General features: G+C 48.1%; 2 protein-coding genes across 5 annotated transcripts in view; one reads left to right on the top strand and one right to left on the bottom strand.

The window, feature by feature from the left end:
• The window catches only part of ARPC2 (actin related protein 2/3 complex subunit 2), a 113,635-nt gene extending 113,041 nt beyond the window's left edge, over positions 1-594 (top strand). Inside the window, exon 10 of the mRNA XM_068246114.1 lies at positions 261-594. Within this exon, the coding sequence (XP_068102215.1) occupies positions 261-285 (25 nt within the window). The 3' untranslated portion in view covers positions 286-594. The remainder of the gene's footprint in view (positions 1-260) is intronic.
• A 6,837-nt stretch (positions 595-7,431) lies between these two features.
• Positions 7,432-20,920, bottom strand: part of LOC137525193 (keratin, type I cytoskeletal 18-like) — a 34,227-nt gene continuing 20,738 nt past the window's right edge. For 2 of the 4 annotated variants that reach the window (XM_068246113.1, XM_068246110.1), the window contains 5 exons: positions 20,478-20,642; positions 14,990-15,115; positions 14,109-14,329; positions 10,040-10,065; positions 7,432-7,590 (listed from right to left, as the gene is read on the bottom strand). In XM_068246113.1, the coding sequence (XP_068102214.1) occupies positions 7,499-7,590; positions 10,040-10,065; positions 14,109-14,329; positions 14,990-15,115; positions 20,478-20,642 (630 nt within the window). In that variant the 3' untranslated portion in view covers positions 7,432-7,498. Of the gene's footprint in view, positions 7,591-10,006; positions 10,066-14,108; positions 14,330-14,989; positions 15,116-20,477; positions 20,643-20,920 lie in introns of all 4 variants that reach the window. The other 2 variants (XM_068246111.1, XM_068246112.1) reach the window with 2 other exon arrangements.

The following is a 20,920-nucleotide window of genomic DNA, read 5'->3' as shown; positions in this document are numbered from 1 at the left end:
GTGCACAACATGTATACAAACACATACCACACACACACGCCTACACACACATACCACACACATGCCTACACACAAACACACACACACGCCTACACACACACAGGCCTACACACACACATGCCTACACACATGCCTACACACCTACACACACCTACACCTACACACACACCACACACCTTCTTCCTGCTGTTATGTATCACTTTATTCTGCCGTTACAAATCACTCCTTCAGTGGAACTGATGTTCCTTGTCTGTTTCCAGGGGGAAGACGTTTGCTGCGCGCTGACCATGAGACAAGCCCCTCCTCCCTGCCTAGGCATCAGAATTCCCGGGTGGAACGGTTCCTGTACGGCGTGCAATCTGGGGAAGATTCCGTGAAATTCCATGTTATTTGAAGCTGTGCTTTTTGCCAAGACTGAAAAGTAAATAAACGGATGGGAAACGTCTCCCTTCCATCTTATCCGTCTCTCTCCTCCCGCCATGTTCTGCTTTCTGTCATTGTTTTCTTATCAAAAATAAAAGGAGGAAGTCCTGGTGAGCATACACGTCGAGAACAATGTGTTTTACAGATTGTTAAATAAATCTTTCTATCCTATTTACGGCTCCTGTCTTACATCACGGAGGTACGGTGGCTCTTCAGGCCCTGTCACATGACAAACTGTCACTAAAAACCTAGGGGAGGTATGTGAGTTTGTAGGAATGCTAATTTCATGCAAATGTACAGACCAGCTAAATGTCTCATTGGTCCATTTCCAAGCACCATAAAATCTGTATAATTTTGATATATCATTCATCTCATTCACCATCCCTACTAGCTGAAAGTCGCCATTGCCGGCAGCTCCATTATAATGTATTGGTGTCTAGCAGCAGCTCCTAGTCCCCTGTGTGTGTACTCGTAAAGATGGAGGCACCCAAGTGATAAAATATACATAAAATTAAAATGAGAGGTCATTTCTTACCTCTCCTGATGACAAAAACACCAGTAGTACAGGAAAAGTATTTATTCAAAACACAAGAGACAAAGCGTTTCGTGGGTAATAGCCTGCTTCTTCAGGTCAATACACATTGCCTAGCACAACAAACATATACACTCACCTAAAGGATTATTATGCACACCTGTTCAATTTCTCATTAATGCAATTATCTAATCAACCAATCACATGGCAGTTGCTTCAATGCATTTAGGGGTGTGGTCCTGGTCAAGACAATCTCCTGAACTCCAAACTGAATGTCCGTATGGGAAAGAAAGGTGATTTAAAAGGGCACTATGGCGAAAAATTGTAAGATTTAAAATATGTGCAAACATACAAACAAGAAGTACATTTTTTCCAGAGTAAAATATGCCATAACTTACTTTTCTCCTATGTTGCTGTCACTTACAGTAGGTAGTAGAAATCTGACAGAAGCGACAGGTTTTGGACTAGTATCTCTCTTCAGGGGTGATTCTCAGGGATTTCTTTATTTTCAAAAGCACTTAGAGAATGGCAGTTGCTCTGTCCAGCTGCCAAAAAAAAGTGTGTAGTGAGCAGGGAAGCGGGCCAGCATCATTGTTTCAATCCTTTTTAGGGAATATGTTTATAAAGAATAAAAGCCTTGCTGAGAGTCCCCTATGAAGACGAGATGGATTAGTCCAAAACCTGTCGCTTCTGTCAGATTTCTACTACCTACTGTAAGTGACAGCAACATAGGAGAAAAGTAATTTATGGCTCATTTTACTCTGGAAAAAACTATTTGTCTGTTTGCACATATTTAAAATTGTACAATTTTTCACCATAGTGCCCCTTTAAGCCATTTTCATCGTGGTATGGTTGTTGGTGCCAGTCGGAGTATTTCACAATCTGCTCAGTTACTGGGATTTTCACGCACAACCATTTCTAGGGTTTACAAAGTATGGTATGAAAAGGGAAAAACATCCAGTATGCGGCAGTCTTGTGGGCGAAAATACCTTGTTGATGCTAAAGGTCAGATGAGAATGGGCCGACTGATTCAAGCTACCGTATTTTTCGCCGTATAAGACGCACTTTTTCTTCCCCAAAATGTTGGGGGAAAAGTGGGTGCGTCTTATGCGGCGAAGGTACGGATTTCGTGATGCAGAGGTGCGCAGGGAAGCACTATATACATTACCTGCTCCTGCCGCCGCGCTCCTGGCTCCCCGATCCTCTTCTTCCATCTACCGCTGCTGCCCCTGCCGAACATCGCTGGCCGGTCTTAATTAGCCGCAGGGATACGCTATCAGCACACCACGTGCCGGGGTCACGCATGCCGCCGAACGCTGGCCGGTCCTAATTAACCGCGCAGGGATACACTATCAGCACACCACGTGCGCCGGGGTCACGCATACGCATGTGTGACCCGGCGCACGCTGATAGCGTATCCCTGCGCGGATAATTAGGACCGGCCAGCGTTGTTCGGCGGCATGCGTGACCCCGGCACGTGGTGTGCTGATAGCGTATCCATGCGGCTAAGACCGGCCAGCGATGTTCGGCGGGGGCAGCAGCGGGCAGCGGTAGATGGAAGAAGAGGATCGGGGAGCCAGGAGCGCGGCTGCAGGAGCAAGTAATGTATGTGTACTCACACTACCTGCACAGGGGGACACCGGCACTGGAGGACACACGGACAACGGGGCCACAGGCACAGGGGACGCTACAACAGGGGGACACTGGCACAACAGGGGGACACTGGCACAACAGGGGGACACTGGCACAACAGGGGGACACTGGCACAACAGGGGGACACTGGCACAACAGGGGGACACTGGCACAACAGGGGGACACTGGCACAATAGGGGACACTGGCACAATAGGGGACACTGGCACAATAGGGGACACTGGCACAACAGGGGGACACTGGCACAACAGGGGGACGGGGGACACTGGCACAGGGGGCTGCAGGCAGAACAGGGGGACACGGCAGGCAGAACGGGGACACAGCAGGCACAGGGGGACACAGCAGGCAGAACAGGGGGACACAGCAGGCACAGGGGGACACAGCAGGCACAGGGAGACACAGCACAGGGGGACACAGCACATAACACTGTCCCCATATGTGGTGTAATAGTATGTAATGTAACTGGAAAGGGGGAGGTAAAAAGTCCTTAAGACACCCCTGCATCATAGACACACCTAGGTTTAGTTTTTTCTTTTTTTCCTGATTTTTGCCCTCTAAATCTGGGTGCGTCTTATATGCCGGAGCGTCTTATACGGCGAAAAAAAACCGGAAATAAAGAGCAACGTTGACTGAAATAACCACTGGTTACAACCGAAGTATGCAGCAAAGCATTTGTGAAGCCACAACACGCACAACCTTGAGGCGGATGGGCTACAACAGCAGAAGACCCCACCGGGTACCACTCATCTCCACTACAATTAGGAAAAAGAGGCTACAATTTGCACGAGCTCACCAAAATTGGACAGTTGAAGACTGGAAAAATGTTGCCTGGTCTGATGAGTCTTGATAGAATCAGAATTTGGCGTGAATAGAATGAGAGAACATGGATCCATCATGCCTTGTTACCACCGTGCAGGCTAGTGGTGGTGGGATAATGGTGTGGGGATGTTTTCTTGGCACACTTTAGGCCCCTTAGTGCCAATTAGGCATTGTTTAAATGTCACGGGCTACCTGAGCATTGTTTTTGACCATGTCCATCCCTTCATGACCACCATGTACCCATCCTCTGATGGCTACTTCCAGCAGGATAATGTACCATGTCACAAAGCTCGAATCATTTCAAATTGGTTTCTTGAACATGACAATGAGTTCACTGTACTAAAATGGCCTCCACAGTCACCAGATCACAACCCAATAGAGCATCTTTGGGATGTGATGGAACGGGAGCTTCGTGCCCTGGATGTGCATCCCACAAATCTCCATCAACTGTAAGATGCTATCCTATCAATACGGGCCAACATTTCTAAAGAATGCTTTCAGCACCTTGTTGAATCAATGCCAAGTAGAATTAAGGCAGTTCTGAAGGCGAAAGGGGGTCAAACACCATATTAGTGTATGCTGTTCCTAATAATTCTTTAGGTGAGTGTATACATAAAGCAAACCCAGGAGAGCAACCATACAGCTTCCGACATGACCTGGAGAACCCAGCACGGACGGTTTATTTCCCACTGGCTTCAGAGATTCCTCCCTCCCCCCTGCCCGTGTGTGTGATGGCCTTAAAGGGGACCTGAGGTGAACCTAAAATAAGATAAAGATACTTACCTAGGTAGAGGCTTGTCATCCTTGTCCCTACCGCTGCTGTACTCCTAGCATGAGTGTGGCAGTACTGCGCCTGCATGAGTAAGGCCACTTGTGCAGTATGGTGCAAGAAGGATATGGGAAGCCTCTAGGATGAGGGCCTACAAGTTAGCTAAATGACGATGTAATATGTCATGTGTTCAGGGCCGGCCCTAGACTTTTTGCCGCCTGAGGCAAATTTTTTTAAAAAATTTGCCACCGCCGCCCCTCCCCCCCCCCCCCCCCCCTCGGGGGGGGGGGGGCCGCCGAGCTGGAGGGGTAGCTGGCAGGACGGGGGTATTGGGCCAGCGGCGGGGAGGGGGGTCGGACCCCCCCTCCCTCGCCTGGGTCCCCCGTCCTCCGCTCCCCTCCAGCCTAAATAGACGCAGCCGTATATGTAAGAGGCACGGGCGGGGAGGACACTCACCTCTTCCCAGCATGCGCTCCACTGACATCACTTCCTGCAGCGTTGCAGGAAGTGATGTCAGTGGAGCGCACGCTGGAGCGAGGAGAAGGTGAGTGTCTCCCCGCCCGTGCCTCTTACATATACGGCTGCGTCTATTTAGGCTGGAGGGGAGCGGAGGACGGGGACCCAGGCGAGGGAGGGGGGGGTCCGACCCCCCCTCCCCGCCGCTGGCCCAATACCCCCGTCCTGTCAGCTACCCCTCCAGCTCGGCGGGCCGGCTCCCCGCACCCACGGACGGGCGGGTGCCGCCCCTGGAAATTTGCCGCCTGAGGCAAAAGTTTCACCCCGCCTCATGAGCGGGCCGGCCCTGCATGTGTTGTTGTTCCTCTAAGATTGTATTCACCTAATTTCCAGACCTGTTGAAACCAAATTTTTTTTTTGTGTATGTTTTGATCTGAAAAAGCTTAGAAATGAAACTGGGTGTATTTTCATTATCTCATGACTGCAAATATGAGAAAGTGATTGGAATGTAGGACAGGAGAAAGTTATATACAGAGTAGAGGCTGCAGCTGGTGCTATCTAGGGATGTTTGGAGAAGATAGATTACTGAAAAGTTTGTTGGTTAGGTTAAAGCAGTTGCCTGGCATTTTGTTGATCTCTCATGCATCCGTAGTGTCTGAGTCACACAAGCATGAAGTCAAGTCAGAACATGTGATCTGCACTTACTTCATCAGGGTCTCTGGCTAAAAGTATTAGAAGCAGAGGATTAGCAGGACAGCCAGGCAATCTGCATTGTTTAAAAGGAAATAAACCTATCCACCTCCATATCCCTCTCACTTCAGGTTCCCTTTAAAGAGGAGCGGTCAGCCATACTATCTCAGAAAAAAACCACATATATAAGTAGATAAATACTTGCTCTACTTACATAACATATGTATTGTACTGTCCATGTTTTCATTTTAGTGATTTTTTTTTTCCTACAGTAAAGAAAATCCTTCTTAGCATTTCCCATTTTAAGTGTGGCTATTTTGAAGCCAATCCTGATGTCATTTCCTCCCTTACTCTCCTCTGCCTGATTTACCTGCCCTTCACTATAGAAAGTGCATTGTCTCAGCATGAGAAATATTGGCCAATCAGAGAGGAACAGAGGTGTGGGAGGGGAAAACAGGAGGGAAAGAGGCTTCAGCCAATCAGGCTGCATTAGTTAAGTCTGAGGGGAAGTAGAGAAGCAAAAAAAGGACAACCCAGCATGCCCTGCAACTTCCTTTTTGTGTACCAAATGTTGTGTGTACCAAATAAAGGTCAGGTAAACTGGGGAATGATCATTTATCAACAAGAAAAGTTATGGTGAGTTTAACTTTTGGATTGCCTGGTTAGCATCCTTATTACTTGTTTACCAGATAAAACTAAAGAATTGATTTTTTATTTTATGCCCGACAGTTACACTTTAAGAAAACCATTTATAAACTAGCATTAGTATAACATAGTTGTATGAACCAGAACTTTTGGGTTATAAAGAGAAAGTATCTGTAACTTGCACAATCTTATTACTGGGACGTATTATTGATCAATTAAAAAGAAACCTGAGGTGTGAGACCTATGGGATGGAATCCCTCCAGGAATATGGAGGCTGCCATATTTATTTCCTTTTAAACCATACCAGTTATCTGGCAGTCCTAGTCAGTAGGGTCTAAATCACACACCTGAAACAAGCATGCCGGTAATCTTGTCAGCTTTGTCAGAGACATCCAATCTGCATGCTTGTTCAGGGTCTATTGCTGGAAGTTAGAGGCAGAGGATCAGCAGGACAAGCCAGGCAATGTGCATTTGTCATTATGCACAATGTGCAAACATATCAGCCTCCATATCCCTCTCATCTTGGGTTCACTTTAAAGGGGAATGTCAGCCTAAACAAACATAATGTCATTAAGTTACATTAGTTATGTTAATTAGAATAGATAGGTGATATAATCTCTTACCCACCCTGTTTTAAAAGAACAGGCAAATGTTTGTGATTTCATGGGGGCAGCCATTTTTTTTGGGTTGAAAGGAGGTGACAGGGAGCATGAGACACAGTTCCAACTGTCCTGTGTCCTGATCACCCCTTCCAGCTGCGCGCGCTAGGCTTTAAATCTCAAATTCAAAATAACAAAAAAATTTTGAACCAAAACAGCAGAACGAGAACAATAACATCAGAAATCCCATCATGCTTTGCACAGCATCAGGAGAAAAAATGCCCGGGCAGTTTTCTTCTGTGCAGCTAAAAATGAGGCTTGGGTAAGAAAAACCGTTCTGATGCTGTTAAACTGTTAAAGAAATCAGTAAAATTTAAAGTAAAAAAGGCTGTTAAAGAAACACCAAGCCTTTTCAGTGCTACTGAGTAGTTTTTTTAGTCTGGAGGTTCACTTTAACTGCAATTTTTGTTGCAACTCAAATGCAATTTGGGATTGGGCTACCTGAATGTAATTTACTGCTCCAACACACCACAATCCTCTCTATGCCGAAGTAGGTTTCCTATAGCCTGGAAACTGGCACTGCTCAGAGGTACTCATACTCCTTCGGTTCATCCCTGGAAGCCTTCTGTGTTCAATGGCTAATACTGCCAAGTTGATGTAAATTTTATGCAGGTTGAAAATGGACCAATCCAATGCAGCCTCTGTTGCATTTCACAGATACAAAACTCAGCTGCATACATTTGCATCAGCTTGGAGTTATTAGCATATACTGCACTACGCCTAGCAATAAATAAGGAACAATTTCCAGCGAATGACCCCGTAATAAAGTCAGGACACACAGCAGGAATGATTGCAGAATAGATTTATTGGGTAGGTAATCAGAACAACAAGCAGAAACTTTCAGCACTCAGGATCTATCTCACGACTTGCGTCGTTGAAGAGAAGGTCACTTTCCCATCTACTATTTCCTTGTGGAGCTCAATCACCGTCTGGACGGTTTTCGGACCTGCGGAACAGAGAGGATGTCAGGAACAGCATTTCATTGACTGGACTGTGCTTGCTAATATTGCTGGAAATAACAGGATTACCTAAACTGCAGTATAGTAAAGCAACCACAAGATGTCACTGTGTGTAAAATGATGCATTGATCTCTATGGTTTTGTTGTTTCCTATATTTACTCTGTGTTCCTCTCTGCTCTAAGTCAGCTGCATTTCCTGATGGTGGTGTATAATTTATCTCTGCATCTTCAGTAAAGAGTTTTAACTTGTTATACTGGGTGCCTATCTGTGTGTACAGAACACTCAGCTTCATCAAATTTTAGGGGGCCAAAACTGCTGCAGCCATTAGTAGTAGTAGACAGGTGGGCACTGCATTATCTGCATGATACTGGTTTCCCCAGCAGGCCCGGTACTCGCATCCTAACTGTAGGGAATACAATGCCAAGCAACTGGAAAAATCTAACCTGGACAAACTTCACCTTATCTATTCTAAACACTCTCCTAGCTAGAGACTAGAGTGCCAGAGTTGTCGGAGCTAAGAGCTGTAAGTGGGCGTACATAATCGCCACCGGGAGACTTGGGCGCAGGATACAGTCTGTATATGGCTTATCCTGCTTCTGACCAAGTCCCAGTGATGTTAGTTAATATTCCCCCTCCAGGTCCACGTGGATAGTGGAGAATGATATAATTCAGCTTCCAGCTGTTGTTTTAAAATGTAACTTCTGCTCCATCTTCTGACGGCGCCGAAGTTACTCTGTGCACCCAAATCTCCTGCGCTGTGATTACAGCGCTTGGTAAGTGGCGTTTATGATCTATAATAGAGCTCTGCCTTACCAATCTCTATACCACACAGGGCCTGGCAGAGGCGAGAGGTCGCAATGTAGGAGGGGGCGCACAGCTCACTCAGCTATCATTCCCTTATTGTGTTTGAAGCAGAGAGAAATAAGAAAAGGGGATACATGGCAGTGACTGCAAGCCAGATAACTAGAGATTAAGGTGTTGGGGGCCCTGGGGATCCTCTTAGTCTAATAGCAATCAGTGCGTGACGGCTGGCGTGGGAGGGATGGAGGGGCACACTTTGGTGTCTCAGTCTCAGGACCTTGTCCCAGCTCTGATACCATATACAAAGAAGGCGGAGCTATGCTCAACACCAATCTCAATACCACTGACAAAGGATGGAGGTGAAACCAGTTGTATTGAGGGCGGAAACCATTTGGTATATTTCTTGTACCACATCTGAGTGGGAGGCAAGCATACCATACAGGTCCTAAGCGATTTACAGCCCCAGATGTGAGTAAAGCAGTTTTGGTTCATGAAAGAAATGTGTTAATAAAAAGGACTTTATTTACTCCACTGACTGAGGTCAAGACAGGTTAAAAAAAAAAGGGGGGGGGGGGGGGCATTTGGGCGCCAGCATAGACTAATGTGAATCATGACTACAGCGACGCTCAGAGGGTAATTTAGGCGCCGGCAGTGCAGTTCAGCAGCCAGCAATAGCTGCAACCGAATTGCATCTTACCCCACAGCGGCCTTGAGGGGGAGTAGCAATCTACGGTGGCCTGGAGGGGGAGTAGCAATCTACGGTGGCCTGGAGGGGGAGTAGTAATCTATGCCACCTGGAAATTTGCAATAGCAGGGTGAGCCGTTTTTTGGCTCCACCCTGTGCCTACATTTCCCGAAACTCTTTACATGAATGAGACTGAGATATCCTCCCCTGTTGCCTTTATCTTCACCCCAAAAAAAGTAATTTATGAATTTATAAAAGGGTTCCTCTTACTCAATACATATTTATAACTGCTGGCTAGAGTTGTGCTTTAACAAAGCAATAAAACGGAATCCTGAATGTCACAACAAGAGATAGTCATGGAGATGCTTATGGTAGTGACTTGCATGCAGATCGAAAGCAAATTTGTATGCGGCTTGGAAGTGGGCCAATCAAAATTGACAGGAAGTGGCCCAATCCTAACTGCATACAATACACAATTGTTAGCGTCCTATTGGTTATCTCTAGTCATGTGACTAGCAAAGGCCACATTCTCATCTCTAACCTTCAGCAGCCATTTAAAGGGGAACCTGAAGTGAGAGGGTTATGGAGGCTGCCATATTTATTTCCTTTGGAACAATACCAGTTTCCTGGCTATCCTGTGATCTCTTTGGCTGCAGTAGTGTCTGAATCACACACCTGAAACAAGCATGCGTCTAATCCAGTCAGACTTCAGTCAGCACACCTGACCTGCTGCATGCTTGTTCAGGGGCTATGGCTAAAAGTATTAGAGGCAGAGGATCAGCAGGGCTGCCAGGCAACTGGTATTTTTTTTAAAAGGAAATAAATATGTCAGTCTCCATATCCCTCTCACTTTAGGTGTTCTTTAAGTACATTCTAAATGTAGTAAAGGGTTGTATTTGGTGGAACGATAACATACAGCAGTTTTCCTGTTTACCGAATGGTCACTTACGCCCTTGTCCTGGTTCACGGTCGTCTCTAAAAAATAAAGCAATATAACTTGTCACATGGGCTAAATAAAATGGAAGACAGTTTTTAAAAAGAAGCTGATGTGAGAAGCCTTCGCTGGAAGCTGTCATTCCCGGTCTCTCAGGAAGGATAAGACTAGCTGTTATGTTAGGGTCCCTTTCCACAGGCGGCTGAACTGCGCGCATAGTTACCAAGCAGCAGTGAGCAGTTGCCAAGCAGCAGTGAGCAGTTACCAGGCAGCAGTGAGCAGTTACCAGGCAGCTGTGAGCAGTTACCAGGCAGCTGTGAGAAGTTACCAGGCAGCAGTGAGAAGTTACCAGGCAGCAGCGAGCAGTTACCCGGCAGCTGTGAGCAGTTACCAGGCAGCAGTGAGCAGTTACCAGGCAGCAGTGAGCAGTTACCAGGCAGCTGAGAGCAGTTACCAGGCAGCTGTGAGAAGTTACCAGGCAGCAGTAAGAAGTTACCCGGCAGCAGTGAGAAGTTACCAGGCAGCAGCGAGCAGTTACCAGGCAGCAGCGAGCAGTTACCAGGCAGCAGCGAGCAGTTACCAGGCAGCAGCGAGCAGTTACCAGGCAGCAGCGAGAAGTTACCAGGCAGCAGCGAGCAGTTACCAGGCAGCAGCGAGCAGTTACCAGGCAGCAGCGAGCAGTTACCAGGCAGCAGCGAGCAGTTACCAGGCAGCAGCGAGCAGTTACCAGGCAGCAGCGAGCAGTTACCAGGCAGCAGCGAGCAGTTACCAGGCAGCAGCGAGCAGTTACCAGGCAGCAGCGAGCAGTTACCAGGCAGCAGCGAGCAGTTACCAGGCAGCAGCGAGCAGTTACCAGGCAGCAGCGAGCAGTTACCAGGCAGCAGTGAGCAGTTACCAAGCAGCAGCGAGCAGTTACCAAGCAGCAGCGAGCAGTTACCAAGCAGCAGCGAGCAGTTACCAGGCAGCAGCGAGCAGTTACCAGGCAGCAGCGAGAAGTTACCAGGCAGCAGCGAGAAGTTACCAGGCAGCAGTGAGCAGTTACCAGGCAGCAGTGAGCAGTTACCAAGCAGCAGTGAGACGTTACCAAGCAGCAGTGAGCAGTTACCAAGCAGCAGTGAGCAGTTACCAAGCAGCAGTGAGCAGTTACCAAGCAGCAGCGAGCAGTTACCAGGCAGCAGCGAGCAGTTACCAGGCAGCAGCGAGAAGTTACCAGGCAGCAGCGAGAAGTTACCAGGCAGCAGTGAGCAGTTACCAGGCAGCAGTGAGCAGTTACCAAGCAGCAGTGAGACGTTACCAAGCAGCAGTGAGCAGTTACCAAGCAGCAGTGAGCAGTTACCAAGCAGCAGTGAGCAGTTACCAAGCAGCAGTGAGCAGTTACCAAGCAGCAGTGAGCAGTTACCAGGCAGCAGTGAGAAGTTACCAGGCAGCAGTGAGCAGTTACCAAGCAGCAGTGAGCAGTTACCAAGCAGCAGTGAGCAGTTACCAGGCAGCAGTGAGAAGTTACCAGGCAGCAGTGAGAAGTTACCAGGCAGCAGTGAGAAGTTACCAGGCAGCAGTGAGCAGTTACCAGGCAGCAGTGAGAAGTTACCAGGCAGCAGTGAGAAGTTACCAGGCAGCAGTGAGCAGTTACCAAGCAGCAGTGAGAAGTTACCAGGCAGCAGTGAGAAGTTACCAGGCAGCAGTGAGCAGTTACCAAGCAGCAGTGAGAAGTTACCAGGCAGCAGTGAGCAGTTACCAGGCAGCAGCGAGCAGTTGTGAGACAGTCATTTCAGGCTGGGACCCACTGGAGCGTTTTTTTGAGCATTTAGGGATCGCCTTCAATTGCTAGCGATTTCCCTAAACGCTCTGCCAATGTAAATGGATGGGGCACATTCCACTAGAGCGATTGCGATTAGGCAAATCGCAGGACATGAAGCATTTTGGGAGTATTTCCATTGTAATGTATTATATAGGAGCAGGGAAATCGCTCCTAAAATCGCTTGCAAAGCGCTATCACAAATCGCTAGTAATTGCAATAGCGCTTTTGTAGTGGGTCCCAGGCCTGACTGCCTGTCAACTACTCGTTTAAAACGGCCCTTACTGACTAGGGATAGTCAGTGAAATGCAGATATTTATGATCATTTCATGCAGATAAATGCATTTGAATGGCCCAATTTCAGCCTGTGTATAATACAATTTGCATTATACTTGCATGCAACATGGAATTATCAGATTGTCATTGGCCATCTCTACACCTTACATACTTTGGTGATAATCTGTTCTACAGTGTTCCTAACAGAAACTTTATGACCTGGAAGCCACTACAAATCGCTAGCGTTTTTAATTAGCATTTTGTATGCGATTTCATGAGCGTTTTCGCAACTTTAAAAAGTGTAAGCTTTTGCAATAGCGAATTGCGATTTTAATTCTGATTGGTCCTTTCAATTTAAATTTTTTTATAGTGTGCAGTCGTTTAAAGTCGCACACAAATCAAGATTTGTAGCGATTCATGAGCGATTTGCCAGCGTTTCAATACTTTACATTGAAGCTCAAACGCTCCCAAAATGCTGCATGTCCTGCGATTGCGATTTTGCTAATCGCAATCGCTACTGTGGAATTTGTAACATTTATTTACATGGGCAGAGCGTTTAGGGAAAGCGCTAGCGATTTAAAGCGCATCCTAAATGCGTTTCAAAAACGCTCTAGTGGGTTCCAGGCCTACTGGTGGCCACTAATGATCCAATCTTTTTCATCCAATCTTACCATTTCTATGTAAAATAAGGGAATTGCCTAAATTATCCATTCATTATAGTCACTCAGTTTACCCGTATACTACATAGATTTGGTAACATTGTACGAAAAAGACTGGATCATTACTGGCCACCCTAAAGGGAACCAAAGTCTTAGAAAAAAAATGACTTTTACTCACCCGAGGCTCCCCTCAGCCCCCTGCAGCTGAACGGTGCCCTCGCTGGATCCCTCTGATACACCTGGACTCGCCGGCGGCCACTTCCGGTTTGGCCGTCACCGGCCGACAGGCTGGGAACGCGGCTGATTATCCGCGTCCCCGGCCGCAATAGCATTATAGAGGGCGCTATTGCAGCCGGGGACGCGGGTAATCAGCCGCGTTCCCAGCGTGACGGCCAAACCGGAAGTGGCCGCCGGCGAGTCCAGGTGTGTCGGAGGGACACGGCAAGGGCTCAGCTGCAGGAGGCTGAGGGGAGCCTCTGGTGAGTAAAAGTCATTTTTTTCTAAGACTTAAGGTTCCCTTTAAAGCTGCATACACACTTTAGGCCGGGGTTGGCAAACTTTTTGACTCGAGGACCACCCCGCGTTCTCAAGTTTGACCGAAGGGCTGGACCAGAATAGGAGTGAGTGAGTGCTGCGCTGAGAAATGGGTGCGGCCATGACATGATGTGGGCGGAGCTAACTGTAATGTAACAGAGTAACGCAGAGACAGTGGGCTCGGGTTTTCTCCCAAAGCACAAGCAAAGTGACCCTAATGGTGATTAGACAACGTTCCCCCTCCCACAAACAGCAAATAGCAACAGCCAGAACTCTTTGGCATCAAACAACACTGGCCCAGGGCAGGCAGAGCAGGGAGACCCCCTCAGACAGCAAGAGACAGTTTCATTGGGGGCTTCAACATAGCTCCCAACTGTCCCTTTTTCGGAGGGACAGTCCCTCTTTGGGAGCCCTGTCCCTCTGTCCTCCTCATTTGTCCCTCTTTCAGGACTTTGTCCCTCTTTCTATGTAAATATATATATTTCTCTACTAAAAAATGTGTTTGTTTGACTCTAAACTTTATTCCCATCCTTTAAATTGATATATTACTAATTGTAAAATATTAATATGAAGGAAAATGAGCCAGGATAGAAAGGACCAGTGTGGTTTGAATTATAAAACAACATATTTTTCTCATGAAATCTTTATGGTATGCTTGACTAGGGGTGTGATGGGGCGTGGCTTAAGTGTCCCTCTTTCTCATCTCAAAAAGTTGGGAGGTATGCTTCAATCCCTGGTTTTGCCACTTTAGTGCCATTTCTCAGGCTACAAAGGCCCAACTTGTGCAGAACTACAAGTCCCAGCATGCCCTGCGGCTTACTTGTCGGTGACGCCCTCCAGCAGCATGCGGTAGTCGTGGATCTCGTGCTCTAGTTTGGACTTTAGGTTCAGCAGAGCGTCGTAGTCGCGGGCTTGGCGCTCTATGTCGTTGCGGCAGGCGCTCAGCTCGTCCTGCAGGCGGCCCAGCGAGCGGTTCAGCTCCATAAGCTGTGAGGAGTAGTGGTCTTCTGTGTCCTTCAGGACATGCCCCAGGGAATCCACCTGTCACACAGCAACAGAGATCATCATCATCATCATTGGTTGCTAAGGAGACGGCAGCCTCAATGCTATGATGTGAGAATTCCAAAACCGGTAGAAAATATAACTGGTCTCCCAGAATGCCCTGGGAGGAGAATTCCACATAGCTAAACAGCCTAGGCTAAACATCACTGGTAGGGTGGGGCTACATACCAATACACAGTAATATATATGTATAGGAAGTATTTCTGATGCTGAAACCAGACAATTCTCTGTGAGTGGGTATCGTGGATTATTTACTGCATTCTACTGTATGTCACTACAGGGCCTCTTTCAAGGTCCTGACTTGGCCTGCTCTGGTGTCACATACACACTGTAGTGATACAGCAGCCAATGACAGCAGAGGAACCTGGCCTGGCTCGTGGTCACATGATATAACACTGACAATGGTATAGTGTATGTGTGCAGCAACTCATTAGAGGGTCCTAACTTGGGTCTCCTTCCTTTACAGAAGATGGGTGATGGACTTAGAAGACCTGAGGCTCTCCAGAGTATGTGGTAGCCACATGTCCCAGCATGGCACCCATGGAGCATGCTGGGACTTGTAGTTCCATCGTGGTTGAAGAACAAGAGGTTGGACGTCCAGATTGGCTGCATGGGATATATGGCGGAACCCATACTTACCGTCTTCTGCAGGGTCTGGCGTTCCATCTCTAGAACTTGCAGCTGGCGACGCAGATCGGCCACCTCATTCTTGGCCTGTTCCACCGCTTTCGTGTTCTGATTCGCCTCTTGGGTCAGAGCGTCAAACTGGAGGCAGAAGGTAAAATACATACATTTACAACTTCATCGATAAACCTCCTGCAGAGGCGGCCTTTGGAGGGGGCAAGTGGGGCAATCGCCCCAGGCCCCGCACCTGAAGAGGGCCCCGCATGTCATGTCCGCCATACCATGCTCATTTTGGTGGTGGTGAAGGAAAGGTCTGCAGAAGTCTAGCTGTTTGTGTCCTGAGCAGTGTGTCATTTATAAATACTCAGATCTTCCTATTTTTTTTTATGCACCTGTGACCTTATATTTTTCACCGACCTCCCTTTTATTGCTTAGGGTTTTGTCTTCAGTATACTTTACTCACTGGCGTACCGATAGGCCCTGCAGCACCTGCGCCTGCAGGGGGGCCCGCCCCCCCCCCCCTGGGGCCCGCTCGGGGCCGTGGTGTGGGAGCTGGAGGGGTGGCAACATGAGGGGAAAGCCTTGGCCACAGTCGGCGGGGAGAGGGGAAGTTCCCCCCTCTCCCTCACCTCGGGGCTGTCCCCTCTGCGCTTCCCTCCAGCTAACGTTATACTGTGGGCAGCGGGCAGCGGGCAGCGGCGGGCAGATACATACCTTCCTTGCGTTCCACCGCATAATCTTCGCTCTGGTCTATGACGTCACTTCCGGAAGTGACGTCACTTCCGGAAGTGACGCCAGACGCCAGAGCGAAGATTATGCGGTGGAACGCAAGGAAGGTATGTATCTGCCCGCCGCTGCCCGCTGCCCACAGTATAACGTTAGCTGGAGGGAAGCGCAGAGGGGACAGCCCCGAGGTGAGGGAGAGGGGGGAACTTCCCCTCTCCCCGCCGACTGTGGCCAAGGCTTTCCCCTCATGTTGCCACCCCTCCAGCTCCCACACCACGGCCCCGAGCGGGCCCCAGGGAGAGAGGGGGGGGGGGGGGCGCTCTGAAATTTTGCAGGGGGGCCCGGTGGGGCCTAGTTACGCCCCTGACTTTACTGTACTATGCCGTTTGCATTTTTGTAATGAATTTCTGCACTGACATGAAGCTTGCCAAATGTCAGATTAATGTAACGTGCAAGAGCCTCGGCCCAAGGGCCCCTGGGGCATTTAGGTCAGTTGAGCATGGACTGGAGCTGAAGGGGGCTCAGGCTGGAGCCTCCAGATTGGCTGGGGATTGCTGCTAGGTTTGATTGGAAGCTAGGGATAGGTACAGGCTGGCTGGGGAGCTTGGGGTGTGTACCAGACTGGCTAAGGATGGGTGTTAGGCTGAATGGGGAACTGTGGATGGGTGCTAGGCCGGCTGGGGAGTTGGAGATGGGTGCTAGGCTGCCTTGGAGTGCTGGAGATTGTTGCTAGGCTAGCTGGGGAGCAAGGGAAGGGTTCTAAGCTGGCTGAAGAGCTGTGGATGGGTGCCAGGCTGGCTGGGGATGGGTGCTAGACTGGCTGGGGAGCTGGGGGTGGGTACTAGCTGTCTGAGGAGCTGATGGATGGGTGCTAGGCTGTTTTAGAGAGCTGGGGATTGATGCTAGGCGGTGCTGCTCATTCAATATTCGGGTATCCGAATTGCCCAGATAATACGAACTTTTCACCACTATCTGAGAGAGATTTTTTACCTTCCAAACGTTTTGGAAGCATTTTAAAGGCCACTTCCGGTTTTCTATCCGGATATCCGAATCCGACCGGATATTGGGTTCGGATATCCGATTCTACTCGGATACCCCAAAATTTGGATTTGTATATCTGATTCGGATCCAGATATCTGGGTATCCAGATCCGAATCAATTGGGATTTTAAAAAGGGGTATCCGAGCACCCCTGGTGCTAGGCTGCCGTGGAGAGCTGGGGATTGGTGCTAGGCTGATTGGGAAGCAAGGAATGGGATCTAAGCTGGCTGAGGAGCTGGGGATGGGTACAAGGCTGGCTGGGGAGCGTGTCTGGATAGAAATACAAACTTTGGACTCCCTATTCAGCCTAGCACCCATGCCAGAGCAGCCTAGAACCCATCAGTTGGTTAAAAGACGCAAAACCAATATAAGAATAATTACAATACGTAATGTAATCAAACAGCGAATTACAGTACCATTGGCCGTTTGATTACATTATGTATCATAATTGTTCCTGTATTGGTTGGCTCAGTTGCCTTTAAAGAGAGTCTGAAGCGAGAATAAATCTCGCTTCAGACCTCATAGATAGCAGGGGCATGTGTGCCCCTGCTAAACCGCCGCTATCCCGCGGCTTAACGGGGGTCCCTTCACCCCCAAATCCCCTCCGTACAGCGGGGGAGCGCTTCCACATTGGGGCGGGGCTAACCGCCGCAGCCCTGCCTCCCGCGCGTCTATCAGACGCGTACCTCCGCCTCTCCCCCGCCCCTCTCAGTCTTCCTTCACTGAGAGGGGCGGGGGAGAGGCGGCGATGCGCCGCTGATAGACGCGCCTGGAGGCAGGGCTGCAGCCGTTAGCCCTGCCTCCAGGAGCGACCAAGTCTGCGACCAAGTGTCGCAGTGGGGGGTTTGGGGGTCAAGGGACCCCCGTTTAGCGGTGCTATTGCGGCGGTTTAGCACTATGAGCTCTGAAGCGAGATTTATTCTCGCTTCAGAGTCTCTTTAACAAGTTTTGAAACAATAATAAGGCATACTGCATTAGAGACGGACAAGCCCATGGGTGTGGTGGTAAGGTATATGGCCTACACTTATGGCTCTAGGCCCGCATATGATACTTGCCCCAGACCCCGCGTACCCTAAGGCCGCCTCTGTGCTCCTGGCTACAGAAAACCGATCAAGGTCATAGAATGAGGTTGGACAACATAAGCAATCCTCCAAACTAAGACTGAATTTGTATTTTTAATTGTAATGAAATGGCAAAAGTTTGCAATCTCCACCTTCATCACATCAGATTATAATGAGCATTTCCATAAAGTTACTAGTTACAGTTAAAGTTACCAGTGCGAGTTTTACACGGGGCCCCAAGCACTCTATTGATATGGAGTTCCAAAACCTACCAAGGACAGCTGCAGTGTCAGAGAGGTGTAATCAGAGTAAGGAAACAGTTTGTTAAGGATTACCTCTATGCACTGCACATATAGAGGTGTTCATTACCAGCATAGCCAAGAGCGCTTCTGAGCCCTTTTAAAAACGCCATCGTTTGGCTAATGTATTTGAATGAGGTGGATCACACCAGAGCGATGTGAATTTCTCCCAAACGCAAACGCAGGTCCTGCAGCATTTTTGCTGATTTCTGAGACAATTCAGCCTCAATGTTAAAGAGAACCAGAGATGAAGCACCCTCTTGTATTTTACCTTATAAATCAGTGGGAACATGACAGTAAACACCTAATCTGCTCTTTGTTTCATTGTTCTCTGTTTAATTTGCCTGTTATCACCTCTGATAAGAATCCCGACTGAGCAGTCAGTCTGGCTTTGCTACAGAATGATTATAGCTGAGACTGTGTTCTTTGGTGTCTTTTCAAGTCCAAGCCTGCCCCCTGCTGGCTCTGCTCAGGAATCATTATAGCTGAGTCATTATAGCAAAGCCAGACTCAATGCTCAGTCCGGGATTCTTATCTCAGCTGATAACAGACACTTTTAGCAGTGAGGTTAAAACAGAGAGCAGGGTAAATGTTTTCTCTAATGTTCCCACTGATTTCTATGGTAAAATACATGAGGGTGCTTCGTCTCTGGTTCACTTTAAGTATAGGAAAGGGGAAAAATCACTCTGAAAAGCGCTAGATCGGAGCTATTCTCCAAGCGTTTTTGTTACAGAAGCTGTTCAGGTACTACTGTAACAAAAAAATAACAAAGACTTCACCAAAACACTCCAAAAACCGCTAGGCATGCTTAGAAAATCGCTAGGCACATGCCTAGAATAATCACTTAAAAAAAGCGCTGAGCGTTTGCGATTACGCTGGCATTTTTTGGTGTGCACTGGCCTTTACTATGATGTCAGCAGAGATTTACATGAAAGGCTGGGATTTCAGCTCATCTGAGGGAATTTGCATGGAAGGTTGAAATTCAAGCTCCTCATTAATCATCTGTAAAGCCACATTGTCCATGTTATTTGTTTGTAAAATGTTTGTGACAACTTTTTATTTACTCCAATAAAAGCAAGTTGTCCTCATGTCTTCCTGTGCGGACGTCATGAGACTGCACTAGCACAAACCTGTAACTTACTAATCACTCAGCAATCCATACAGTGGCGTGATATGACTAGAGCCGCCATCAGGGCGGTACTACCAGTAGTCCTGTATGGGGCCCGAGCCCGAACATTTAACTGTTTCCAGGCTCCAACAGTGTGCACTGAACAGGAAAACCAGCTACAAGTTAAGGAATTCCACACTGAGGCACACAAATGGTGTGCATTTTTTTTTCAGTCACAGAGCTGAATTCCTCTCTTATCAGCTCATTAATTCACTGGCTATCCAAACCAGGACATACCATGTTTGTGTAGGTAAACAAAAGGCAGATTCACTCCCTAAGGGCTCTTTTCCACTATGAAATGCGATCGCGATTGCGATCGCAATCGCGTTTCAATTTCCACCATGCGATTGCGATTGCAATTGAGCTACTATACTCATTATAGTACAGCTCAATCGCATACAAAACGCGGCAGGACGACGACTAGGTTAGTGGAAAAAGGCCCTAAAGCTGGGTGTTTTGTGTTAGTTATAAGCTAATTGTTTTTCTGATAGCTGAGCAACAGGTAAGATTGTAGTGCAGTATAGAGCTTCTGCACACATGTGCTGGGCTGGGAGAGTCCAGCAGTAACTTCAGCCTTATTACTAAGATAACTCTGGCTCTCTGAGTGAAAAGATAGCTACAATGACTGAAGCCTGTGTGAGATGCTGATACACTGCACTCTGACAGCAACAAACAACACTAGAGTATCCAGAATCCTGCTAGCTTGTCACACGCACTACTGTGATGAACGACGGGTCTGTCAGACCCTCCGCGGATCGTTCAGAAACAGCCTTATCAGTCTGCAGACAGACTGTACACAATGCACTACTGTCGGCAGAACGCCCGCCCAGCGGGAGGGTCTGACGGACCCGTCGTTCATTACAGTAGTGCGTGTGTACGCACCTTAATCTGCATTGCTCACTACCTCTACTCTCCCCCACCCCCCTCCCTACCATATTATTATTATGTAAGTATATAGCACTGACATCATGTTTCTTTTATAGAGAATCACTGCTTGTGTGTGGGGGGTGATGGGGGAGGGATGGGGAGGGGAGTGAGAGGGGCCCAGTAAGTTTGCCTGCTTTGGGGCCCACAAAATTCTGAAGCGACCCTGGATATGGCCATGTTGACTATTGCCAACGTTTAAAAAAAATCTTTGGTTGAGGTTTGGCGGATTTCTTTTGCTCTCAGCGTTCTACTACTTTTTATCTCATCATTTAGAATCCGCACCTTGTTCTTGTAGGCGTTCTCGGCTTCCATACGGTTCTGTTCCGCCATCTTTTCGTACTGGCTGCGGATCTGGGCGATGCTGTCGTTCAGGTCCAGTTTCTTGGGGGCATCCATCTCTACGCTGACGTTATTGTTGGCGATCTGAGCCCGGAGGGCGGCCGCTTCCTGTAACGTGGAGAGAAAATGTAGGGATGGAATGTGCAATCATGTGTTCGGAGGGGTGCACTGGGCCGAACCAAAACAATAAATACTACTTTCCCTTTATCCAGAGCCCTCCCATTTAATGCCAAGTACTATTCCAATATAAAACTTCACATAACAGAACACAGCGCAAAATACTCAGAAGGCCAACGATACAGCCAAGAAGAGAAAGAGCACTATTCTGAAACACTTGCGCCAAGAAGAACAAAGCAGAGATTATACAGCCAAGTGTGTAACTTCAA

The sequence above is a fragment of the Hyperolius riggenbachi genome, chromosome 7, assembly GCF_040937935.1.
Source record: "Hyperolius riggenbachi isolate aHypRig1 chromosome 7, aHypRig1.pri, whole genome shotgun sequence".
NCBI lineage: Eukaryota > Metazoa > Chordata > Amphibia > Anura > Hyperoliidae > Hyperolius > Hyperolius riggenbachi.
The sequence above is the reverse complement of the archived record's forward strand: the minus strand, read 5'-3'. Positions and strand labels throughout refer to the sequence as shown.